General features: G+C 34.4%; 4 protein-coding genes across 4 annotated transcripts; 2 read left to right on the top strand and 2 right to left on the bottom strand.

The window, feature by feature from the left end:
* Positions 1-3,197: 3,197 nt before the first annotated feature.
* LOC145075280 (DNA replication licensing factor MCM7-like) lies at positions 3,198-4,245 on the bottom strand. The gene is made up of 4 exons (XM_079021577.1): positions 4,157-4,245; positions 3,741-3,918; positions 3,458-3,649; positions 3,198-3,371 (listed from the first exon to the last, which is right to left on the bottom strand). The coding sequence occupies exons 1-4, from the start codon at positions 4,243-4,245 to the stop codon at positions 3,198-3,200; spliced, it is 633 nt and encodes a 210-aa protein (XP_078877703.1).
* A 5,368-nt stretch (positions 4,246-9,613) lies between these two features.
* Positions 9,614-10,423, top strand: LOC145077049 (protein SENESCENCE-ASSOCIATED GENE 21, mitochondrial-like). Its single transcript, XM_079022828.1, has 2 exons — positions 9,614-9,814; positions 9,956-10,423. Exons 1-2 carry the CDS (start codon positions 9,744-9,746, stop codon positions 10,164-10,166), a joined length of 282 nt encoding a protein of 93 aa, XP_078878954.1. The 5' UTR covers positions 9,614-9,743; the 3' UTR covers positions 10,167-10,423.
* Positions 10,424-12,450: 2,027 nt separating this feature from the next.
* LOC145077021 (uncharacterized protein At5g01610-like) lies at positions 12,451-13,383 on the bottom strand. Its single transcript, XM_079022806.1, has one exon. It carries the CDS (start codon positions 13,221-13,223, stop codon positions 12,687-12,689), a length of 537 nt encoding a protein of 178 aa, XP_078878932.1. The 5' UTR covers positions 13,224-13,383; the 3' UTR covers positions 12,451-12,686.
* Positions 13,384-15,068: 1,685 nt separating this feature from the next.
* On the top strand, positions 15,069-16,205 carry LOC145072912 (uncharacterized). The gene is made up of 2 exons (XM_079019405.1): positions 15,069-15,270; positions 15,420-16,205. Exons 1-2 carry the CDS (start codon positions 15,197-15,199, stop codon positions 15,970-15,972), a joined length of 627 nt encoding a protein of 208 aa, XP_078875531.1. The 5' UTR covers positions 15,069-15,196; the 3' UTR covers positions 15,973-16,205.
* The last annotated feature ends 5,507 nt before the right edge of the window (positions 16,206-21,712 follow it).

Below are 21,712 nucleotides of genomic sequence, written 5' to 3'. Positions count from 1 at the left end.
CACAATAATCACAGTAACGACTACATTCAAACAATAGCAATGTACTTCCATTTATTTATTCTTTGCAACATTGTAATTTTAACTAGGTGGGGAACCCCCGCGTTGCGGGGGTCGGATGCGACAAGTCTTTCAACAAAATTTGAAATATGAACAAAATAACTTTACATAGGGTAGTTTAGTCACAAATTAATAATGCCAAAACAATAAATAAGCAGCTTTAAATATATACTTTATGTTGTTATGCATTGCAAGTTTGTACCTTCATTCCCAATCATCTTTGATTTCTTTTATAAGCAGTAAAAAGCATCTTTGATCTCTTTTAGAAATGCTACATTTTCTTACTTCTATAATCAATAAAGACAATTAATAATGCAAGATTATAAGTTTAAACTAATAAAAGATAAACTAAAGTACCTTCATCAATTTCTTGTATTCGGACCCCCTATTTTTTAATGTCATAAGGACTTTTCTAAACATTTAACTGTCACGGGAACAATTTATGTAATTGTTTGCTACAACGGGGACCATATATGTAATTTATAAATACATGTTTTTTTATATTTTCTATAGACAGTAAAAAATGAATCAAAACAAACCACCAAATGAGCATGTGAGCCGTCAGCATGGGGTAAGTTGTCTTGATTTGCAGCCTACGTGTGTTTCATTGCATTTACCACAAGTAATATCTCATCTACCTTCACAATCTGTCATCCAACCAACATTGGATTAATTAAAAAGTTAAAAACCCAACACTAAAAACATATAAAACCAACAATTATGTCATGATATTTGGGTTATTTATCACATGAGCATTTGTTCTACTTCAAATGGAATAGCTATCTATGTGATCATGCTTTACTTTTGTTGATCCAAATTCTTATACAATATCTAAAACTTTCGAACATATCCAGAATCTGAATTGAAATTACATATGTTATTCAAAAAACACAAAAGATAAATAATCAAAGAAGTGAAAAATGGAAAAGTACATGTTTACCTTTTGCAATAAATTAGTTGTTCTTCAAATTAATTAAGCCCTAATTTCAGAAAAAGAAGATTAACATGAAGATGGAACAACTTAGGTAAATAAAGAACCCAAAAACCAACACCTGATTTGGCCAAAATTTATCGAAACCGCGGAGCTTCTGCTATGGGTAAAGAAGATACAACTCTTCCCTCTGTTCTTAAAGAGAAAGGAGATGATACGGTTGGTGACTACTGACTGCAACTTGCTTTTATAAGAACTCATGGATTTTGAACTATCACAAGAATTCGAAAGGTTAAAAAGTAATTTTTCCATTATATTTAGAGTAAATGCTTAAAAATGTCAAAATCATAATTCCTGAAACAACTTACACATCTGAGAAAATGTGCCATTTTTTACTTGGAGTTTTGCTTCCAACAGCTAAAGGCGTTTCCACCCTTTAAAAAGTATAAAGAAACGACAAAAATTATCTAAACCATTTAAAAGAATAAAAAAAATTAGAGTAATTTATTAGTTACCTTCTTTTTACTGAAGGTGTTGCTAAGCTTATTCACCCCACTTTTAACCTAGGAAACAAATTTCATCGTAAGTTTAAGTTCCATTGCATATGAAGGAATGTAAAAAAAATGTAATTTACCTTAGGAGTTCTTGTAGGTGTTAGATGGAATTTGGGTGTGGAATGAGCAATAGGAACAATTTTTTTGGTTTCATTTGTATCCGCCTTTTGTAACGACCATTAGTAAATTAATTTTAAAGAAATCCAAAAATCATAAAAAAAAAAATCATTTGTTTCCACATCAAAATGCAACGTACGTGCATTTTCTTGCATGTAAAAAAACACTAAATGAATAATTAAGTGTTATTTATGTTTGTTCAGGCCCCACAAATTACACACAATCACACACTTAGAACTCACGAAATGTAAATTTGTGTTCACTTCTTGAAAAACCTGACTCTAAATTGATTAAAAAAAAAGCAATCATAAAATCCGACTTATACTAAGTCTAAAAGAGTCTTATTCAAACATAAAAACTTAATAAATTGAATGTTTCCTAAAATACCCCCGATACTAAATTCTTCCCAGAAAAGACCATTCTACCCCTGGCCAAAAAGATAACAGAAATTTGGGGGCTTAGCAGACATACTTACGACTAGTTACTTTACAATAAAATGTATGAAAATTCAGAATTTTTTTTCAATTAATTTTTAGATCTTCGTGAGGATAAACGTTATTTAGCAGATCATCCTGGACTTCTAACCTGAATATGTTCTTTATACTTGAAGTCAAAGATAAGAATGTTTGACTTCAAAAGTCAAAAAGGAAAAAGTAATGTATAATAAATAAGTATAAAACAATCTCTCCACACATTATACCTTGTTGCAATCTCTGTGTTAGTGTCTTCAACTTTTTACAACCTACCAAAAAATAATGCAGTATCAAAATAAAAACACAATGTCTTTTGTGCCCTTTGACTCTGTTTTGAACCTCACACTATGATCATAATTTGAGCTAACTAGTACTGGGTTTTATTGGGAGTGCAGGAACATGTTTTGCAATAAGAAACTTACTTGCCTGGGGTAAGACACGTTAAAGATTCATTCATATTGTAATTTAATGTTGAAATCGGTTGTCATTATTATCATATAGGATGCAAACAGAGAAGTATATTTGTTGGATATATATCATATAGGAGTGAGGGCTGTTTGATTTTGCTTCTTCTTGCCTGATGCTTGAATATGCAGTGGCTATGTACTCCTCCAGCTCTCTTGGTATACTAGGAGACAGCTTCCAAGCAGCTGATATGTATGCCCTATTATCATCATCATTTATTATATCATATCAACAACACAATCCATCCTCTCATACTTTGCAACTACAAACTTTTTTTTTACCATTGAGTGATATGATATCAAGGGAATATGAATATATACCTGAGAACAGAAGCTTCAAGTGGAGCAAAGCCAAGGGCAGGAGATTCTCTGTTCTGGTGGACATAAACAACATGCCTGGCCATTTCAAGATCATTGTCCATATCTGCCTTGTCAAGGATCAACCACAAAAGATCAAATCTTGATAGAAGTGCAGGAGGCAGGTTTATATTTTCAGCTGGAGTTCTGTGGAGATCATATCTCCCCCTGAATCATCAAACAAAACATTCATATTACTATTAGTAATTAAAAAATAAATGATAATTGGTAAGAGTAAATAATATCAGGCAGGATTTGCAGCAGCAAGAACTGCAGTTCTTGCATTGAGAGAAGTGGTGATCCCGACTTTGGCAATGCTAACCGTCTGCTGCTCCATAACTTCATGTATGACAGTCCTGTCTGACTCATCCATCTTATCAAACTCATCAATCGCACATATCCCCATATCAGCCAGCACCTACACCCATCCATTTATTTATATATTTTCTTTGTTTACATATTAATATTAGAATATGAATAGTAAGTAACAAAATCCTGACTCACCAATGCCCCCCCTTCCAGCACAAACTCATTTGTGACCGGGTCCTTCTGACCAGCAGCTGTAAGACCAACACCACTGCTTCCTTTTCCAGTTGTATACACACCTCTTGGTGCAACAGTAATTATGTGCTTAAGCAGCTGAATTTTTGCAACTCCAGGATCACCCATCAAACATATATGTAGATCCCCTCTTATCTGAATCACAACTTTAATCTCATACTTGTATTGTGCACAAAAAAACCCAAACCACATGCTTTTAAAGAGAAACAAAAACACTATGATTTACCTTCATCCCATCCTTGAGCTTCCGATGAGGAGCGCCCACTAATAAGAGTAAAAGAGCTTTCTTGATATCTTCATGTCCAAATATCTCAGGAGCCAATGATCTAGACAGCTTGTTGTATATGTCACTATCCTCAGCTAACCGACCTATTTCTTCTTCCTCAACCCCTTTCAGTTCATAGCTGCACAATACCAAAATAAATCCCTCAACCACCAAATGCATAACAAGGAATCTTTTCTATTACATACAAAATCAACAACAGTTTCAATTCTTGAAAAAAAACAGTTTTTATTTACCCCCTTTTTTCATAAACAAAGTATCGAGATTCATTGTGATCCCTTTAGTCTCATTGAAAGATATTTAGGTATTGAAAAGACATTCAATTCAAAAGTTTGATAGTTTTTGGACAGTTGAAATACTAAAGTCGCAGGAGAAGAAGTGTTTGTGCAATCATAGTAGTTTGAGGGTTTCCTTCGGTTACTCCCTTCACATCTCCGAGAATCTTCATCTCTGGAGGAGAGAGATGAGAGAAAACCTGATGGAGGGGGGAGACGAGAAGGCGGATGCATCGATTAGGAAGAAAACAAACTCAGAGAGTGGAGTGAAGTCAGATTTAGGAGAAGTTGTACCAATTTTAGGGATAAATCGAACCAGTTGGTCTTCTTCGTTAATCTTCTTTGCCGCAATTACTGGATCGTGAGTAGAGAGAAAGGTTAGGGTTTAGGGTGATTTAAGGAATCGTAGTTAAATTCGAACCAGTTGGTCTTCTTCGTTGATCTTGTTTGCCGCAATTACTGGATCGTGAATAGTGAGAAAGGGTAGGGTTTAGGGTGATTTAAGGAATTGTAATTAAATTTGTGGATAGGTGAGCTTGAGCTCACCGATGAGGTGAGGTGAGACAGAGGTTACTGGTGAGGCTGATAGTGTTTTGTGTGTTCTTCAAAAAAAATCCCTACAATGAATACTCCCTGCGATTTTCTTGAAGAAGGATTGAGAATCAATTCTATTAGGGTTCTTAAACCATGATTTTAGAAGGAGAAGGAGGAGACGCAACAGGCAGGGGTTTAACTTTTTTGGGATTTCGTTTCCCCCCTATCTTCTAAAAAAAGTGCGTTCATTAAAATTATAAAGCGACACTTATAGAGGGCGCGCATTTAACATAGAGCGCCCTCCGTGTTTTTATTTTTTTTCTTTATGGCACTAGTTTAAGGGCACGCAATAATGAGTGACCTAAATCCTTAAAATTTTTGAAGAGATGACACTTTTTTAATGTCACTCTCTTTTGCGTAACATCAATCAACGAGTGTCGTGGTTTGCGCGTCGTAAAAGGGTCTTTTTCTTGTAGTGTGGCGAGCCTGCTAGCGTTCCACGGGACTGTCTAGAAAAGTCTATAGTCGTCATCTAAACTCCGCTAGATGACTGAAGCAAAAACAACATCGAGGCCTCTCATCTGTTTATCACACATCAACTATCTACCCATGTTCTACCCAACATATTAGTAGATAAAAGTATATATTTTTATGCATAGTTTAAAACCTGTATAGCATTCTCATTCAATACATATTCCAAACAACAAATGAGGCACATACACATAACACGTATTTCATAGAGAATAAATCATATCTATGAGATAGAAGAAAGTGAATATACATTCACACATATAACAACAAAATATACACATAACACGTATTTCGTATAAAATACTTCTTAATTATACGTTAGAAGAAAGTGACTACACACTCACTTGATCAAAAGATGATCGGACAGCACTACGACTTGTAGAAGTAGTATTCTTCGATGAAACTGGGTTCACTTCACTCACCGGGCTTCTTGCGGGTAGAGCTTCGGCTCGGAAACTCTTTTCTTCGCGGGATCTTAGAGCTTCGGGACTTGCTTAGGGTCTCGGGATGATACCAAGGCTTCGGGGGGTACTTCTTTGCACGTAAATTGAGGTAATATGAGTGAGAGGAGAGGATTTGAGCAACCGAACTCGCCTGGCCCTTCAAATCTATTTATAGGGCAAAATTTGCCTTTGCCATGTCGTGGTACGGTTTACCACGTCATGGTGGCTGGGTCATCACTGCATGCGTCATTGCAAGTGGGTCTGACAGATTCCAGAGCTCCTACCACGTCGTGGCACTTTTACCACGTCGTGGTGGCTGACAGTTTTGGGGTTTCGCACCCCGAACTTCAGAAATTCATAACTTTCGCATACGAACTCCGTTTTTGACGTTCTTTATATCGATGCGTAGGTGAGAATATGCTCTACAACTCTCGTTTAGACTCCGTTGACTAATTTTGACTTTAGTTTTAATATATTTTAAATATATTACTTTTATATTATTTTTAGTAGGTCGGGACAGGAAAACTCTGTTATAAATTCATAACTTCTTCATCTGATGTCCGTTTTCGTCTATCTTTTTATCGTTTCACTACTATCGATGAGATCTTCGATTCTAATTTAGATTGTTTCAGCTAAAAATCACTCGATCTCAAATCGAGGATTCGGGCTGCATACTGCTAAGTCGAAACTTCGGAAAAATCATAACTTCCTCATACGAAGTCAGATTTGGACGTTCTTTTTATGCACACTCTCGGTTTAACGAACTCTACAAATTTTATTTAGATCACTAAGGCTAGATATCTCTCTATATTAATTTCATATTTTACGTCATTTGGCGTCGTGCCGGTTCTGTCGCGAAACTTCGACAAATCATAACTTCTTCGTTATAACTCGGATTTCGGCGTTCTTTATATCTCCGGAATCTTTGTTTCGACCACTACAACTTTATGTAAAAATATCGGGTTTATCTCACACTTAAATTTTGACACTTATTTTATCGTTAATTCAATTATATCTTTATAAACAATTAAATAAGCATATAATTCACATAATACTCAAATAATTCTTCTTTATTACTTCAAAAAGAGTTACAAAGGTTAACCTAGACTATTACATCAACAATAATGTCTAGTCTGGAAACGCGGGCGTTACATATTGTTTTATCTAGGGTCTATATTTTTTATGAACACCAAATGCTTGATAAAAGTCTTCAATGAAAAACATCCACAAGGTTGTAACTGGTGAACGGAAATAGAGCACATGTATCAATTGGAATCCCTATATATTGCTTTTCTTGAATGTTTCTTTGATATTTCTTTTCTTAAATGTTTTTCTTGAGGACCAAATGACCAATTAATGGAAATAGTCACATCTTTTATCTTGCTTTTCATAAGAACTATATTAGTTGCTTCAATCACCCGTCCCAACACTTACTGAAATCTTTTATATTTCTTTCGTTTAGTTACAACCTCTTAAGAAGTAAAGCGGATAACTTGCAAAACTAAAAGCACACATGACACAATATTTACATGGTTTGGTCAAGGTGACTTACCTCCACGGGAAGGATGGGAGTATTCTTTATTTATGAGTTCTTAAACATGGGTTACAAGTATAATTTTCATAGAGAATTTCCTAACACTCTAGAATTCAAGATACAAAATGACTTAGCATGCATCCCTAGTTTTACTTGAGGGATCATACCTAAAACCCTAATGGGCCAAGCCTATTGGCCCATAGGCCGATAAAAGGTGTCAACCAATCACAATCCGCCATGCAACATCTTCTAGAACATTCATTCCTGCATGAGCATCAACAACACACATGATGGAGAATCATGATGCATATTGGCATATCATGATGCAAGAGTGGCACATTAGAATCACCATGACATATCAATCATCATGGTGGCACATCAAGCAATAATCCTTGAACATCTTCAACTTCTTAGCTTCTTTGAACAATCTCGAGCAACATAGGGGACTTCATAGCATACGACTCATCAAGGGATACATTGACATATCAAGGAACCAAGTGGTGCATCCTTGCATCAAGATGACACATCAGGCATGAGGATGACATATCTTGATCAAGGGATGACACATCCTCTCCAAGGTTGGCATATCTAGACATCCACTCTATAATGGTGCATCCATCTCATGAATGACATATCCAGTCACTTGGTGGCATTTCCTGTCACTTGATGACATATCATGTCACTCGGTGGCATATCAAGTTCCAATAGTGGCGCACATTGACTTCTAAGTGGCACATCCAAGCATAGGATGCTCCATTCCACTTCCAGGTGCTACATACCACCTTTTAGAAGATCCGTACCTTTGTCACTTGATTCGTTCATTTGTCAGGAGATCCATCCCTTTCTCAGATGGTCCGTTCATTTGTTACATGCTCCATAAACCCCAAGTGCTTCATTGAGTTTCAGGTGCTCCGTTGAACTCAAATGCTCCATACAAATGCTCCAAATGCTCGAGTTACATTTAACACTTAGAGATTATGCAAGAAAAACTGTTAGAGGAGTCTAGTGGTGGTGGTTATATGGTAGTTATAAATAGAAGCAACTTGTTTCTATTTATGTTTAATATAATCAACCGCATCCAAAACTAGAGTTTTCTAGTTTTACCCCTTAGATCTTATATAGAAAAAAAGATATGCTACCCCTAAATATATTTTTTTGTTCCGCTACTGTTATCATATATTGAAGAACTAGAGATGAGCATATGGACCGGGGAACTGGCCGAAACCAGAACCCGATGGAACCGGTCGGGTCGGGACCAATACTATAATTTCGTCAATTTTTGGAACCGGGACCCGGTGAGAACCCAGCGTTGGAGCCGGCCCAAAACCGGGAATCGGATCGGATAACTCACTCAAATTTTGAAAGTTGCACAACCCACTCAATTTAACTTGTTTTGACCTGAATATTTTTCCTACATGTAGATTATGATTTTTAGTTAAGTTTAGACTATAAAAACGCTTGATTTGGTTTAAAACTGAATGAGTTACAAGCCCCGTAAGGAAGGGTGTCAAATCAAAATTTTTTTATGTTTCAGCAATTAAATGTAATCTGACTTTGTTGTTCAAATGTGCATAACTCACTCAATTTAACTTGTTTTGACTTGAATCTTTTTCCTACATGTAGATTATGATTTGTAGTTAAGTTTAGACTATAAAAACGTTTGATTTGGTTAAAAATTGAATAAGTTATAAGTCTCGCAAGGAAGGGTGTCAAATCAGAATTTTTTTATGTTACATCAATTAAACGTAATCCGACTTTGTTGTTCAAATGTGCATAACTCACTCAATTTAAGTTTTTTTTAACTGAATCTTTTTCCTACACTTATTTTGGGTTTTGTAGTTAAGTTTAGACTACACAAACACTTGATTTGGTTAAAAATTGAATGAGTTACAAGTCCTGCAAGAAAACGTATCAAATCAGACCGGTTCCAAAATCGAAAACCCGGCAAAAACCGAAACCGGTAGAACCAGAACCCGTAGAACCGCCGGGCGGGTTCGGTTCTTGATTTTGGCCGAAGCCGGTTCCCAAGTCAGGTCAGTTCCGGCCGGTTCGGACCGTTTGCTCATGCCTATAAAGAACCACAGGAAAACCGTGACTCTACATACCAACCAACAATTTGGCGAAATGCCAAGCGAAGGCATCTCAAAAGCGTAGAAGAGTCAATCAAATTTTATCACCTCTGATACAATATTAGCTTCAAACGCAAAATTTATTGAGTTTTAATTGTTATCCAGCTAAAATCGTGGACGAAAGGTTTTGACCCGGTTGACGATGGGAAAAGTTAGGTCAAGAGTCGATAGCAAAAAACAGAACAGCTCTTGTTCCTGGTGATGAACCAGGTCCACGTGTCAATGAAACACTGACTGACTGACCCTTTCAATTATTCTCTGCCACCTCATTTACAAGTTTATTTATTTTTTAAATTTGTTTTTAGGTCACTTCCTAGTTCCTCCACGCGTTTACCATGTCATCTATAAATACCAAGGCGTTTCTCTTCATTTCTCATCATAACAAAACCAGGTCCTTCGAGAACAGAAACCCTAAATAGCTCTACCTAAGTTTCCGTTCTTGAAGTATCTATAGCTGCAGAGTTCAAGTTAGTCTCTTTTTCATATTGTTGATTGAAAAAATGGCTCGATCTATCTCAAACGCTAAGTTTCTGTCGTCGTTCCTTGTTGATCAACTCTCCGTTGTTGCCAGGTAACTTACTATAATTGGTGTATAAAAGATGTAATTCAACGATTTTAACTTTCGTCATGCATAGCTCCTCTGTTTTTTTTTTCATCTTTTATGTTATGGAGATACGTTGGCTGATTATTCTGTCGAATTATTCATTTATAGACGTGGATACGCGGCGGCGACATCAAGTGGTAGTGTGAGGGGAAGTGGAGTTGCAATGATGAAGAAAGGAGGCGAGGAGTCGAAGAAATCGAGTACACCATGGGTTCCGGATCCAGTTACAGGTTACTACAAGCCAGAGGGTCAAACAAATCAAGTTGACGCTGCGGATCTGCGTGAACTGCTCTTGAAACAGAAAACTGGTAGACACTAATTAAAGATAATTTGGACAATCGTTCAAGAAATTAAAAGATGACGACGAATTAAAACGATAAATCTCATTCATTGGATATGCGTTATCATATCATGGCGTAATTTCACAACACATACATATACATTATACCTTCTTCAGCAACACAAAGGATTTGATCCGCTATAGCATAAAAGGGACTAGCTATCTGATATTCGTTTTACTATTATTAATTACCATATTTGTATCCTTCTAGAATGAAAAATCACTACTATTAATTACTTACTGGTATTCCTGTACCTTTTATGATTATCGTTATAGTCCTTTTCAACTTTTCCGGTATCCACGTTTAGAGCAAAGTATATGCAAGTCTAACGCTTCTCCATGTAAAGTAAAATTGAAAATTAATGCATATTAAAAGTACCTCTGTTAAAATCACTATAATTCCAACTTATATGACAATCTTAAAAGACCCAGTTAAAGTCGGATGAAGCATACAATGAAGCCTAACGCGAACACTTGGATCACAATAACACATTCGTTAAGTTAGAGATGTAATGGTGTTTGGTCGACATGTGGCGTGAGGTGGTTTGCTTGTATGGAACATGTTTTCTTCACATGTGTGAGCCACCCACCATACATGCGAGCTTTGATCCTCGACAACAATAATTGGGACACTTACCCAACATTTTATCTCCCTCAAAATAAAATCTTTTTAAAACTAGGAATAACATAAAATGATGCCATCATTTTTTTTAATCATTTTGGCATTTACACACACAAGAAAAAAAAATTATGTAAATTTTAGATGATTTGACCATTTTTGGCTGTTTGCTGGATTGGTTCAAAATTAAAATTGATCCGGCTCTTAACTATACCCGGATGATAAATTTGGCACTCCATGCTTTTGGACGAGGGAATATCGTCTATTTTGGTGTTTATCAGTAGGATTCGTAACAAATGAATGAGTTTACGAACTAATGAATCATATCTTTAATAAGGATTGGTCTGGTCACACCTACAACCAAAATGAAAACCGAGTGTTTCATGTTTAAAAAATATAGAATCTCGTCTCAATCATTATTCATCATAGGGTTTCTCCAAGATATGACAAGCAACTTGCAACATGGTCTTTACATTGTTAGTTTGTTACGTATGTTTTCAGAAACTTCAAAAAAAAATGAAAACCGGCTTTTATCGTTTGTTTAATTTGTCGTCAAATAGCCCATACGGCGAACATCCACATATAGTATAATATAATAGGCAAAGTTGATAGAAGACAAGAATGTGTGAATAAAATAACTAGACATAATCATTTGGGTTTAAGCCATACATTTGGTGTTTAAAAGTATAATTAGTCCGTGTGGCCCCCATGTCATTAATTTGTTAATATGTTGGTCATCTCATCGACGATTTGACATATTTGTTGTTTAACTACTTACTCATTAGTGGATGTCTAATTAATAGATAATGTCATTTTGTTAGAGTATAATAAAAAAGGAAACACATGACAAGGCGGTCTTCTCTTTAGAACGTCATTTTGAAATTAACATACTATTATCTTAAAATGCCATATTATAGAAAGACTGAATTTTCATAGCTGAGCATGGATAACTTTCAGCATGGAATCATAATGTGAAGAAAAACAGAATAAGATTACAATTAAATTGTGAACTTAACCATCCCTCCTTTTGCTGATTTTAGTACATTTATAGTGGTGTGATTTACTCCCACATGATTGGCCTGAGAAGGTTCAAAATGGGCTGTTCTCATATGATACATTTTACCATTTTTTTTTAAAAGATGTTAAAAGAAACTCTCAAAGAGAGCAATAGCTTGCACAGCTTGATTTGTTGTACCAGAGGGATATATATATATATATATATATATATATATATATATATATATATATATATATATATAATTGGACCCACATATACTATAGTTAGATTGTGGGTTTAAGGATTGTCAAAAAGAAGACTTTAATTTGTATTATAGTTGCTTCAAAGATCATCAAAAGAATCAAGATTCAAACCACATAGTAATGGGTCTAATTTTGTATTCATAAAGGGGCTTTTAGATGCTACATTGATCGAACGTTTTGTTCCAAAAACCATGCGTATTTCAAATAGCATAATCAATACCATAAGTCTAAAACCATAAGACTTTTAGATGCTACATTGATCCCCAATCTCACACTTACAAAATACAAACATATAGACTCCTCTCTATGCATTCGCTAGGAAACATCATTATCTTTGTCAAAAAGATAAAAAAAAATTGACAAAGATCCAGAATGGTAGAGGCATATAAAACTGAGCTATTTTATGGATTGGAGAACAGTTGAGATCATCAAGTGTACAAAATTTAACTAAAAGAACCCAACATGGATCAATGACGCATAATTCATTTGCACATAATTCGCATGGGTGCAAGAAAACATACTGGGAATTAAAACTTAGTAAAAAGGAAAGAGGAAAAAAAAGCTAAAGAAGAATGATAGTCTGTCTCTACGTGTAATTGAAATTGCAGATGATCGAATCTCTAGATTGAAGAAACAAAGGGGTTTGTTCTGATCTTCGTCGATTGCTTACCTCGAGGGTCGTCAACAACGCCATTACAATCCATACCACATCCACATTGCGGACAATCCTCAAAATTATCGATCGGAAACCCAGCTGACGCAATGCCAACAGAAAAACCAAGCTCGTCTTCTGATGTATAAACCTCGACAATGTTGAGCCAAAAGAAAAACACCTTGACGCTAACCCCAGTAAGATCCTTTAACCTACCTTTCGATATGATCCCACCAATAGTTGATTTGTATTTAAGGTCATAGGAACCTTCGAGAGAGAAGCTACAAGAACCGTTGAAGAAAGCTTTGAATTTTCCGGTGGATTTGTCGAGTTCGTAGCCGGTGACGCCTATAGGGAGAATCCCCTTCGGAAACCCATACGATTGGATGATTTCATAGGCAGTGAGGTTGTCATGGTCTCCGTCGTCCGTGGCGTCGATTAGAGATGAGACTGTAAAGGGTGAAAACAGGAGGATGGAGAAAGTGAAGATGATGATCGAAGACATCACTGAAAATCTTTATAATTCTAGGGTTTTGATGCGCTATTTTAGTTATTAATTTGGGGGACTTTATGTGCTGTCAATTGCCAGCACTTGGGGACGATGAGATCGGAATGCTAGAATATGATCGGAAATTTCGTCATTCGAAAAAGGGAAAATGATTTGTAAGGTAAGGAAGTATCATCATTATACAAAAAATATCATTAAACTTTTTTTTGTATATATATCGCTAACCAACTATAAAATTTATACACATATGACCATTAAACTTTACCTTTGTTCAAAAAATACCATTGCGTTACCGGTGATAGTAGGTCAACCGCCACATGTCATGCAACGTGGTTGCTGACATGGATATTACTGTTTATTATGTACACATTATACCATTAAACTTTTTTTGTACACATTATACCATTAAACTTTTTCTTGTACATATTTTACCATTAAACTTTTTTTACATATTTTTGCCATTAATTTTATATAATTTATTAAAAAAAATAACATTTCAAAAAATACATGTTATTACATAAAAATGGGTTTTCCATCATTGTTACTCCCTGATTTCGTAATGTTTGGGGGAGAGGGTTCATTTTTACGATGATTCTAAGCACTCCCTTTTGCAACAACATCTTACATTTATGTTGGTCATACATCGATTGAAAACCACAAGGTTTGAACTTGAGACTTCCCTATAGAGTGCCTAAGAAATAATCAACTCTTTATTATTTTAGCTAAACTTTAATAAACTTACCATTATAAGTCATTTTCCTATCGGTAAACAACAATATAACTTTAATGCATATTTCTAATCAAGAAGGGAGAGCGCGCGCGCGGGGGGGGGGGGGGGGGGGGGGGGGGGGGGGGTAAACAACATATGGTTTTCAATCGATGTATGACCAACATAAATGTACAATGTTGTTGTAAAAGGGAGTATTTAGTATCATTGTCAAAAACAAACCCTCTCCCTCAAACCTTACAAAATCAAGGAGTAACAATGATGGAAAACCCATTTTGATGTAATAATATGTCTTTTTTGAAATGTTATTTTATTTGAATAAATTATATAAGATTAATGGTAAAATGAGTACAAAAAAGTTTAATAGTAAAATATGTACAAGAAAAAGTTTAATGGTATAATGTGTATAAAAAAAAGTTTAATGGTATAATGAGTACATAATAAACAGTAAAATCCATGTCAGCAACCACGTGGCATGACACGTGGCGGTTGACCTACTATCACCGGTAACGCAATGGTATTTTTTGAACAAATGTAAAGTTTAATGGTCATATGTGTACAAACTTTATAGTTGGTTGGCGATATGTATACAAAAAAAAGTTTAATGGTATTTTTTGTATAATGTTGATACTTCATTACCCTTACAAGTCATTTTCACTTCGAAAAAGGTTTTATCTTTGTAGACTATCCGCAACTTTGATCTCCCCGACTAACCTACATCAATTTTTTTTTTCTAAAAAAAGAAAAAAAAAAAAAAACTAAAAAATGTAAATAAAATAAAACTATAAGTGGGCCATCTTTCGCAAATTGGCTTGTGATACCCATATAGATCACGCCTATGTCATATTATATTTGTTCTTTTTTCTTCAAAATTCCAATTAAATCTATAAATCCTAATGCTATCTTTATCTTTTAAAATAAAAATATATATAAAATTTGTGATTATACTCCTATATAATATCTTCAAATAAAAAAATACAAAAAAGTAATACAACCTCATTAGAAAAAAAAGTAGTTGTAATAATCATTTTGTAATAAACAATTGGGCTTGAGAGTGGGCTATGATTAGAGTTTATTCTATAAAATTATTGGCCCAGCCCATTTCTGGAAACCCTCCTACGCAAATCCCAATCTCTTCACGCATCCTCTCCGTAACGGAGATCCAGTTAATCTCCGATCAAAGTTTCTGCAGAAGCGCCGATCATATTTATTTAGTTTCTGTCACGAGAAGTTAATCGTAACAATGGCTCGCTCGTTCTCGAACGCTAAGCGCCTCTCATCTTTCTTCGGCGACCAGCTTTCCGTTGTTATTTCCAAGTAATTTTACATGATTTTGCTAATTTTTATCGTTCTATTTATGTTAAGAAAGCAGATGTTTTGATGTGCGTGAGTCCTTTTTACAGATCCTACTGTTTATTAAGATCTGGATATAGCAATCGATGATTGTGTTTGTAATTGTTTTCCAGGCGTGGACTTGCTGCTGCCCCACAGAGCGGTGCATTGGGCGGTGGCGCTGCAATGATGAAGAAAGGAGGTGAAGAATCGTCGAAATCGGTTTCTAGACTTCCAGATCCTGCTGTAACCGGGAACCTCAGGCCAGAATTCCGATCGAACCAGGTTTACTCTTTTTTGAACTACACCCATCCGTTCTCTTCTCATGTGAATGTTTACAAGTCACAGAACCCTTCGATGTTCTCCTTTTACAATAGATTCGCTACGGTTGCGGCTCCGTATGTTGCGAGCCCCTCAGCTAGTCACGCTCGCCCTTTATCTCCCCATCTTTCTATCTATAAGCCGCAGTCTTCTTCGATGTTTTCCATTTCTAATAGGATCGCTGCGTGCTTTCTATCCGCCGTTTCATTGTTGTTCTATCTTATCTGTATGAAAACTGGTTTGATTTGCTTCACCTACAATAGTTTCTATCAAATCTTCTTTGGATTGGCTGGGTTCACCGAGTTGATTTGCTATTCCTCAATTCCTCTCATCCTTCTCCACATCCTCCATGCAGTGAAGCACTAAACTTACAAAGGAAAAGAAAACGAATCCTCAAATCAAAAGAGCTATACATGATGTTGGATTTTCATGTGTACTTCATGGATGGTAGTGTCTGTTGTTTCCTTGATTTCCTGCAAAGTAATAAGTATATGCAAACCTCTAGTAGTTTTTATCTTTTCATTGGCTAAATAAGTGTATGCTATGCTTGTTTATAGCAAAGTAAATGATTTGTATGGAACAAGAATTCTTTTTGCTCATCTTGCTTCTTGGTAGAAATGTAACCACTTGAATCTGTGTGATAGGAAGCTAATAGAATGTTTTGTCTAGTTACATAAGCTAACTATTGTGTGGGATTTGGTATTTAAACCTTCTGCTAATATGTACATTGAACTTGTAGTATAGGCATTTAACCTTGAGGGGCTTAGCTCAATGCTATTGAGTATTGACATAATACTATCCTTTTGTAGTAGAAGAGACTTGAAGCCATGATTGCTAGGAGTGTACTAAACTTATAATGATGTTTATATACCAGCTTATACTACTTAATTTGCATATTGTCGAAGTTAGAAATTTCAACTGATCTAAGGAGTGTTGATTATGGTTTTAGGTTTTAAAGCATCAATTACATGTTAATTGTATTCAACATTGAACTTTCAAGTGCACGAGTATGTAGCTAATTTTCCTTCTTATAGCAGCTACAGGTGTAGGGTAGGTTCAGAGCTGATCTTTTGTAGCTGCTTTGGATATTCTTTATAATCAATAGAATAAGTGAATCAGTAGATCTAGTTTAGTTGAGTTGGGTATACCTTATATTTGTTGTTACATTTTGCATTGTTTTGGGATTTTTAGTGAGGTTAAATGGTCTTAGGTGATTGGTTTTATGCTGTGCTGCTGTGTTTTTCATTTTGCGTCTCTCAAATGATGTGAAGCGTTAAAATTGTGGATCTTTTTTTCCATCGTGTCAAAATATTTACATTGTTAAATCTGTTATATACTATAAAATACTTATTCATTTCTGCTTCCAAATTCGCTATTAGGTTTGTTAGTTCTAAAGACAAAAATTACAGGAACTGTCCATGTGGTTTATCAAAACTCGTGTGGTGAGCGTAGCTATCAGAATGCATACGTGTTTTGTTCCTAATGATTTCATTTTGTTGTATGATCGGTCCCTTTGATGTTAAATTTAAATATGGAGTTGTTACTTTTTTTAAAATGACAAATATGCCTTCTTTAATAGTTTTAACTATTTATTATTATTTATACTTATTTTTACACCTAACTCGTGGATTTAGAAACCACCCATGTCTTCTTCGTCTGTCTTCCCTCACCCGTTGCCTCACACCCTATCCCCCTTTTTTCTGATTGATGAATAAATGTGATAACTTAGTCCTCTCTTCTATGTGAAGTGTGAACCATCATAAAAAATTAAGCTTGATATTCATAATTAGGTTGACCTTATTTTTAAGGGATTTAATTATAATACAGTTCTTAATTCCATTCAGCTCCTCAATTTAAAGATCAAAACTCAAAAAAAAAACAATATGAGAATCTATTCTAAAGCGAAACTCTGATTCCAATTTCCAAGTATGCAAAAAAAAATGTATAAAATAAAAAATTAGATACATGGATGAATTGATTGTTGGTGCTATGAGTGTCGATCTTTTGATACGGTTGATGCATAAAAATCAATCTTTGTAAAAACTGTTTATATGAGTTATACCAGGAAAAATAAAAACCCCAGTAACATCAAAACCTCGTTTATTGGGGTTGAACACTGGGATCTTTCCAAAAATCTTTATGAAAATCATTTATATGGGAAATGGAATCAATCTTTCTATAAATTGCCCCATCTTCACCATCGGCAGATCTGTTGGTCGAGGGTGGATGTTTTAGTGACTCAGTTAAAAAGATCAAGGGTGGATCTTTCAAATAAATAAATAAAAAATCTTGCTGAAATCTATTTATATGTGGTTGGAGTTGCCAGCAAGGGAATGAGATGAAAGGAGTAAGGTTGTGTATAGGGGATGGAGAGGGAATGTAGGTGGGTGCAGACATGCAGTGAGGGTGAACGATGTGTTTGCAGGTAGGCGCCCGAGGGGGTTCAGTTGGTTGTAGGTACGAGGCTGGAACATTATGGGTTTTTTTTTTCTTTTTCTTTTTACTTACAAAATAATGCAATCAAATAAAATAAAAGGTTGTAGGTATTTCAGTCATTTTACTTAGACATACTGTCTCATTTCTAAGGGAGTTAAACAAAAAGAACAACTGTGCAAGATTTTGAAACCTTAGGACCAAACATACGTGTTTTGGTATTCGATGGTTGTCTTCATCATACCTGTTTTAGCAAAGCCACAAAGACTAATCATGTAGTTTTGTTTATACTAAATTATATTTTAGGAAGTACCACTACTTTGTGCCTCTACTTGACCCCTTTTGCAGTGAGGTCGCTTATATTTTTAGCGGTATGGTGCTTGTGAAATAAATTTGTAAGAGCAAAATAGGAAGTTGATGGGTCTTCTTGAGTTAAGCCTAACGTATTTGTGATATCAATTGTTGAAACTTCAACTGAGATTGTAAGGATGAGGATCTTACGTATGATTCTTTCACTTGGAAGATGGTGATCGTAAAAATTGGATGAGGATCTTAATGAAGTAGTTTCTTCTTTTTGTACTTTATATCAAAGATGATTATAAGCCATATTCACATAACAAATTACACTTGAACTTCAAAAAAATGTAGAGGAACACGGTTCCAAGTTTCCAACAATAAAGAATAAACACGTGCAACCCTAAAAAAATTCAACTCATAATCTACATCCGCATAAAAAAGTTTATATAATAACTAGAGTAAATTATATTAATAGTCCATGTGGTTTCAATAATTTGTATGTTTGCTTCGTAACTTTTTTTTTTTTTTTTTAAATTCGGGTTGACCCTATAGTTTGGTTTTGTTGTGTGTTGGTTTATGAGTAATGTAAAAAGACTATTTTACCTTTGTATAATTTTTTTTTAATTTTTTGTTATTTATTATTTTATTTTAATTAAAAAAACACAAACACACAATAATCCTACCCATACACTATCCCCCCTCTCTCTCTACTTAGTTGTGTTTGGCAGCAATTTTTTCTGATGATATTTCCAACAAGAAAAAAAAAAGCAGGTAGGTAAACTCCTATTTTTTGCGAGAAAAAAAAGTCTATCTTCTCCGGTGACCTGCCCCATTTTCTCTGGTGAGTTTCTCATCCATGTCCCACCTATGGTGGGAGAGATTACTGAGACCTGAAACCTTTGGTATTTTTTGGTGGAGACCTAAAAACTGTGGTTTTTTGTGGAGATCTGAAGAGGGAGATCAAATAGTTGCTTTTTCTGGTGGCAGGGGAGATGTCGAGGGTGAGTGGTGGTGGTTGGTTGATGGTGAGTGGAGGCTGTAGAGATTCTTGAGTTAGGATTTTGGCTTTTGAGAGATGAGGAAGAAAGAGAGAAATATATAGTTAGTTGGGTTGATGGGTAGTTGTTATTGTTAACATCCGATGGAGTGGAATTGTCTTTTTTGCATTAAATTATGATAAGGCCGTAAGATCAGATAAAAACTATGATTTTAACATCAGTAAGTTTCTTTTTATTGTGTTTAATCATTTGTTAATATAATAATGATTTAATTATCCTAAACGGGGAGTTTAAAAAGATTAGGGTAAAGAACTAAAGATAACTGGTTTTCTTTTTGATAAACATCAAAAACTAATTATACATTCTTGTAACATGGAGGAGACTTGTCGAAATAATTAACTGTTAGAAAATTTGCAAACCATCTAAATGCGTTGGTCAGAATTCCTCGTCACGTTCTTAATATTGAACCAAATCAAAGATATTTTCACCTTCACGCCACTTCATCCTTTAATTTGATTTTGGGATATGACACCTGTAATCATGGGGTTGTATTTCACCTTTTATTTGCCTATATGGAAGTTACAATAACCACCGAGATAATTAACAGAAAACATATGACTATTGGGATCCAAATTGTAGCCAACAACACCTTGGGGAAGAACACCAATCGGGAGGTTGTTCCCGGTAACTGATGATGAAAATACAAGACAGAGAGATAAACAGATAATGGTTGGGTGGTGGATTTTGCTTAAAATCAAGATGTATAAATACATCCAAAGTACATATCAGCATTTATTACGTAAATTTTAATGACAACTATTTATATAGTATTCTGAAAATATGTATTTTAATTTTTAATTACAATAATAAATGTGGGACTAGCCCACTTGATAGAGATGTAAGTCTCTTAGATCCGAGGTTAAGTTGGTTATGATATTTATAATGTTACAAATAGTTAAATATTATTTCTTTCATGATTGTTATCTCTTTTTATGTAATTTTTAGCAGCTTGTTATTTGTTATTATATCTTATATAACTATTTTTATTATTTGAACAGTTAAAACAATGAAAAACACAATAGTATAAGACTCAAAAAAAACTAAAAATCTGTTATATCTCATATTTTTTAAAAATAAATTTTCAAAAATAAGGTTGTTTAGATATCACATTTTATTTTAAAAGAATATAAGTTTTAAAAAAAATAATGTTGAAAATAATATGATCCAAAATGAGATTATTCAATATATTTTTTTGCTATTCAAAAAGTTATGATCTAAAATGTTATGATTTTTAATCGGATCTTTTATGACTTCAAATTATATGACTCAAAAAAATATAATGATCCAATTTGTTATAACCGATAACTTTATTTAATTATGACCAATGTTTTAAAATGTTCATCATGGCTCTAAGGCTTCTATTTACCGTCAAGTTTTGACAAAATGTCGCCTTAAGTCACAAATGTATATAAAAATGAATAATTGTAGAAAATATATATAATTATTAATTATATACAAAATTGTCACCTTAAGTCATGGTTTACAAACGATGTGGCTCGCCACGACTCAATAAAGTTTAAGTTTGACATTGCCGCCAAGTCACACCTTACGTTATTTAGAACATTGATTATGACCCAAAGTTATATAATTCATAATTCATATGATCCAAAATAATGTGATCAAAAATATATTATAATGTTTAATATCTTATGATTCGAAACTTTTGTAATTGTGAAATCAACAACTCGAACCAATATTTATTTCAAAAAGATAAACAAAATCATAAAAATAAATAAAAACACACAAATGACTTCAAATATATGCTAAAAACATTTAAAAAAAAGAAAAAAAACGTGTTTATTTTTATTAATAAATAAATAATTTAAAAAAATAAAAGTGAAAAATTAATACTTAAATGATGGTCCGTAGACGTTTATCATAGATGATTATATCATCAAGTCTGTATTACATTTCGTGGACGTATGTCGCATTTAATTGCATAACATCTAAGGATGAAACACAAATCCAAACACCCTCTAAAATAAGATGCACCTGTATTAAGGGTGGCTAATCTCGACATCGACACAAACCTAACACTGAAAGAAACAAATTTCAATTCATTTAATTAAACGGGTTAACACAACATGACTAAATAAGATGCACGGGTATTAAGGGTGGAGGACGTCATGTAGAGTATCACAATAATTGCATAATAGTAATCAAAACAAACGCAACCATTACATTGATAAAATGTAGTAATTACATATGTTCAATACATAGTTTATATGACATCAAAATGTATAGCAAAAGTATAAAAGACGTGTCTAAAAGTTTCGCCTTCTCAAAACCTGTGGGTGTACTTGTTTACCGGTTCCCTG

The sequence above is a fragment of the Lactuca serriola genome, chromosome 9 (assembly GCF_051521515.1).
Source record: "Lactuca serriola cultivar US96UC23 chromosome 9, Lser_US96UC23_V15, whole genome shotgun sequence".
In the NCBI taxonomy this organism is placed as follows: domain Eukaryota; kingdom Viridiplantae; phylum Streptophyta; class Magnoliopsida; order Asterales; family Asteraceae; genus Lactuca; species Lactuca serriola.
Note: the sequence above shows the minus strand (reverse complement) of the source record. Positions and strands in the feature narration are given on the sequence as shown.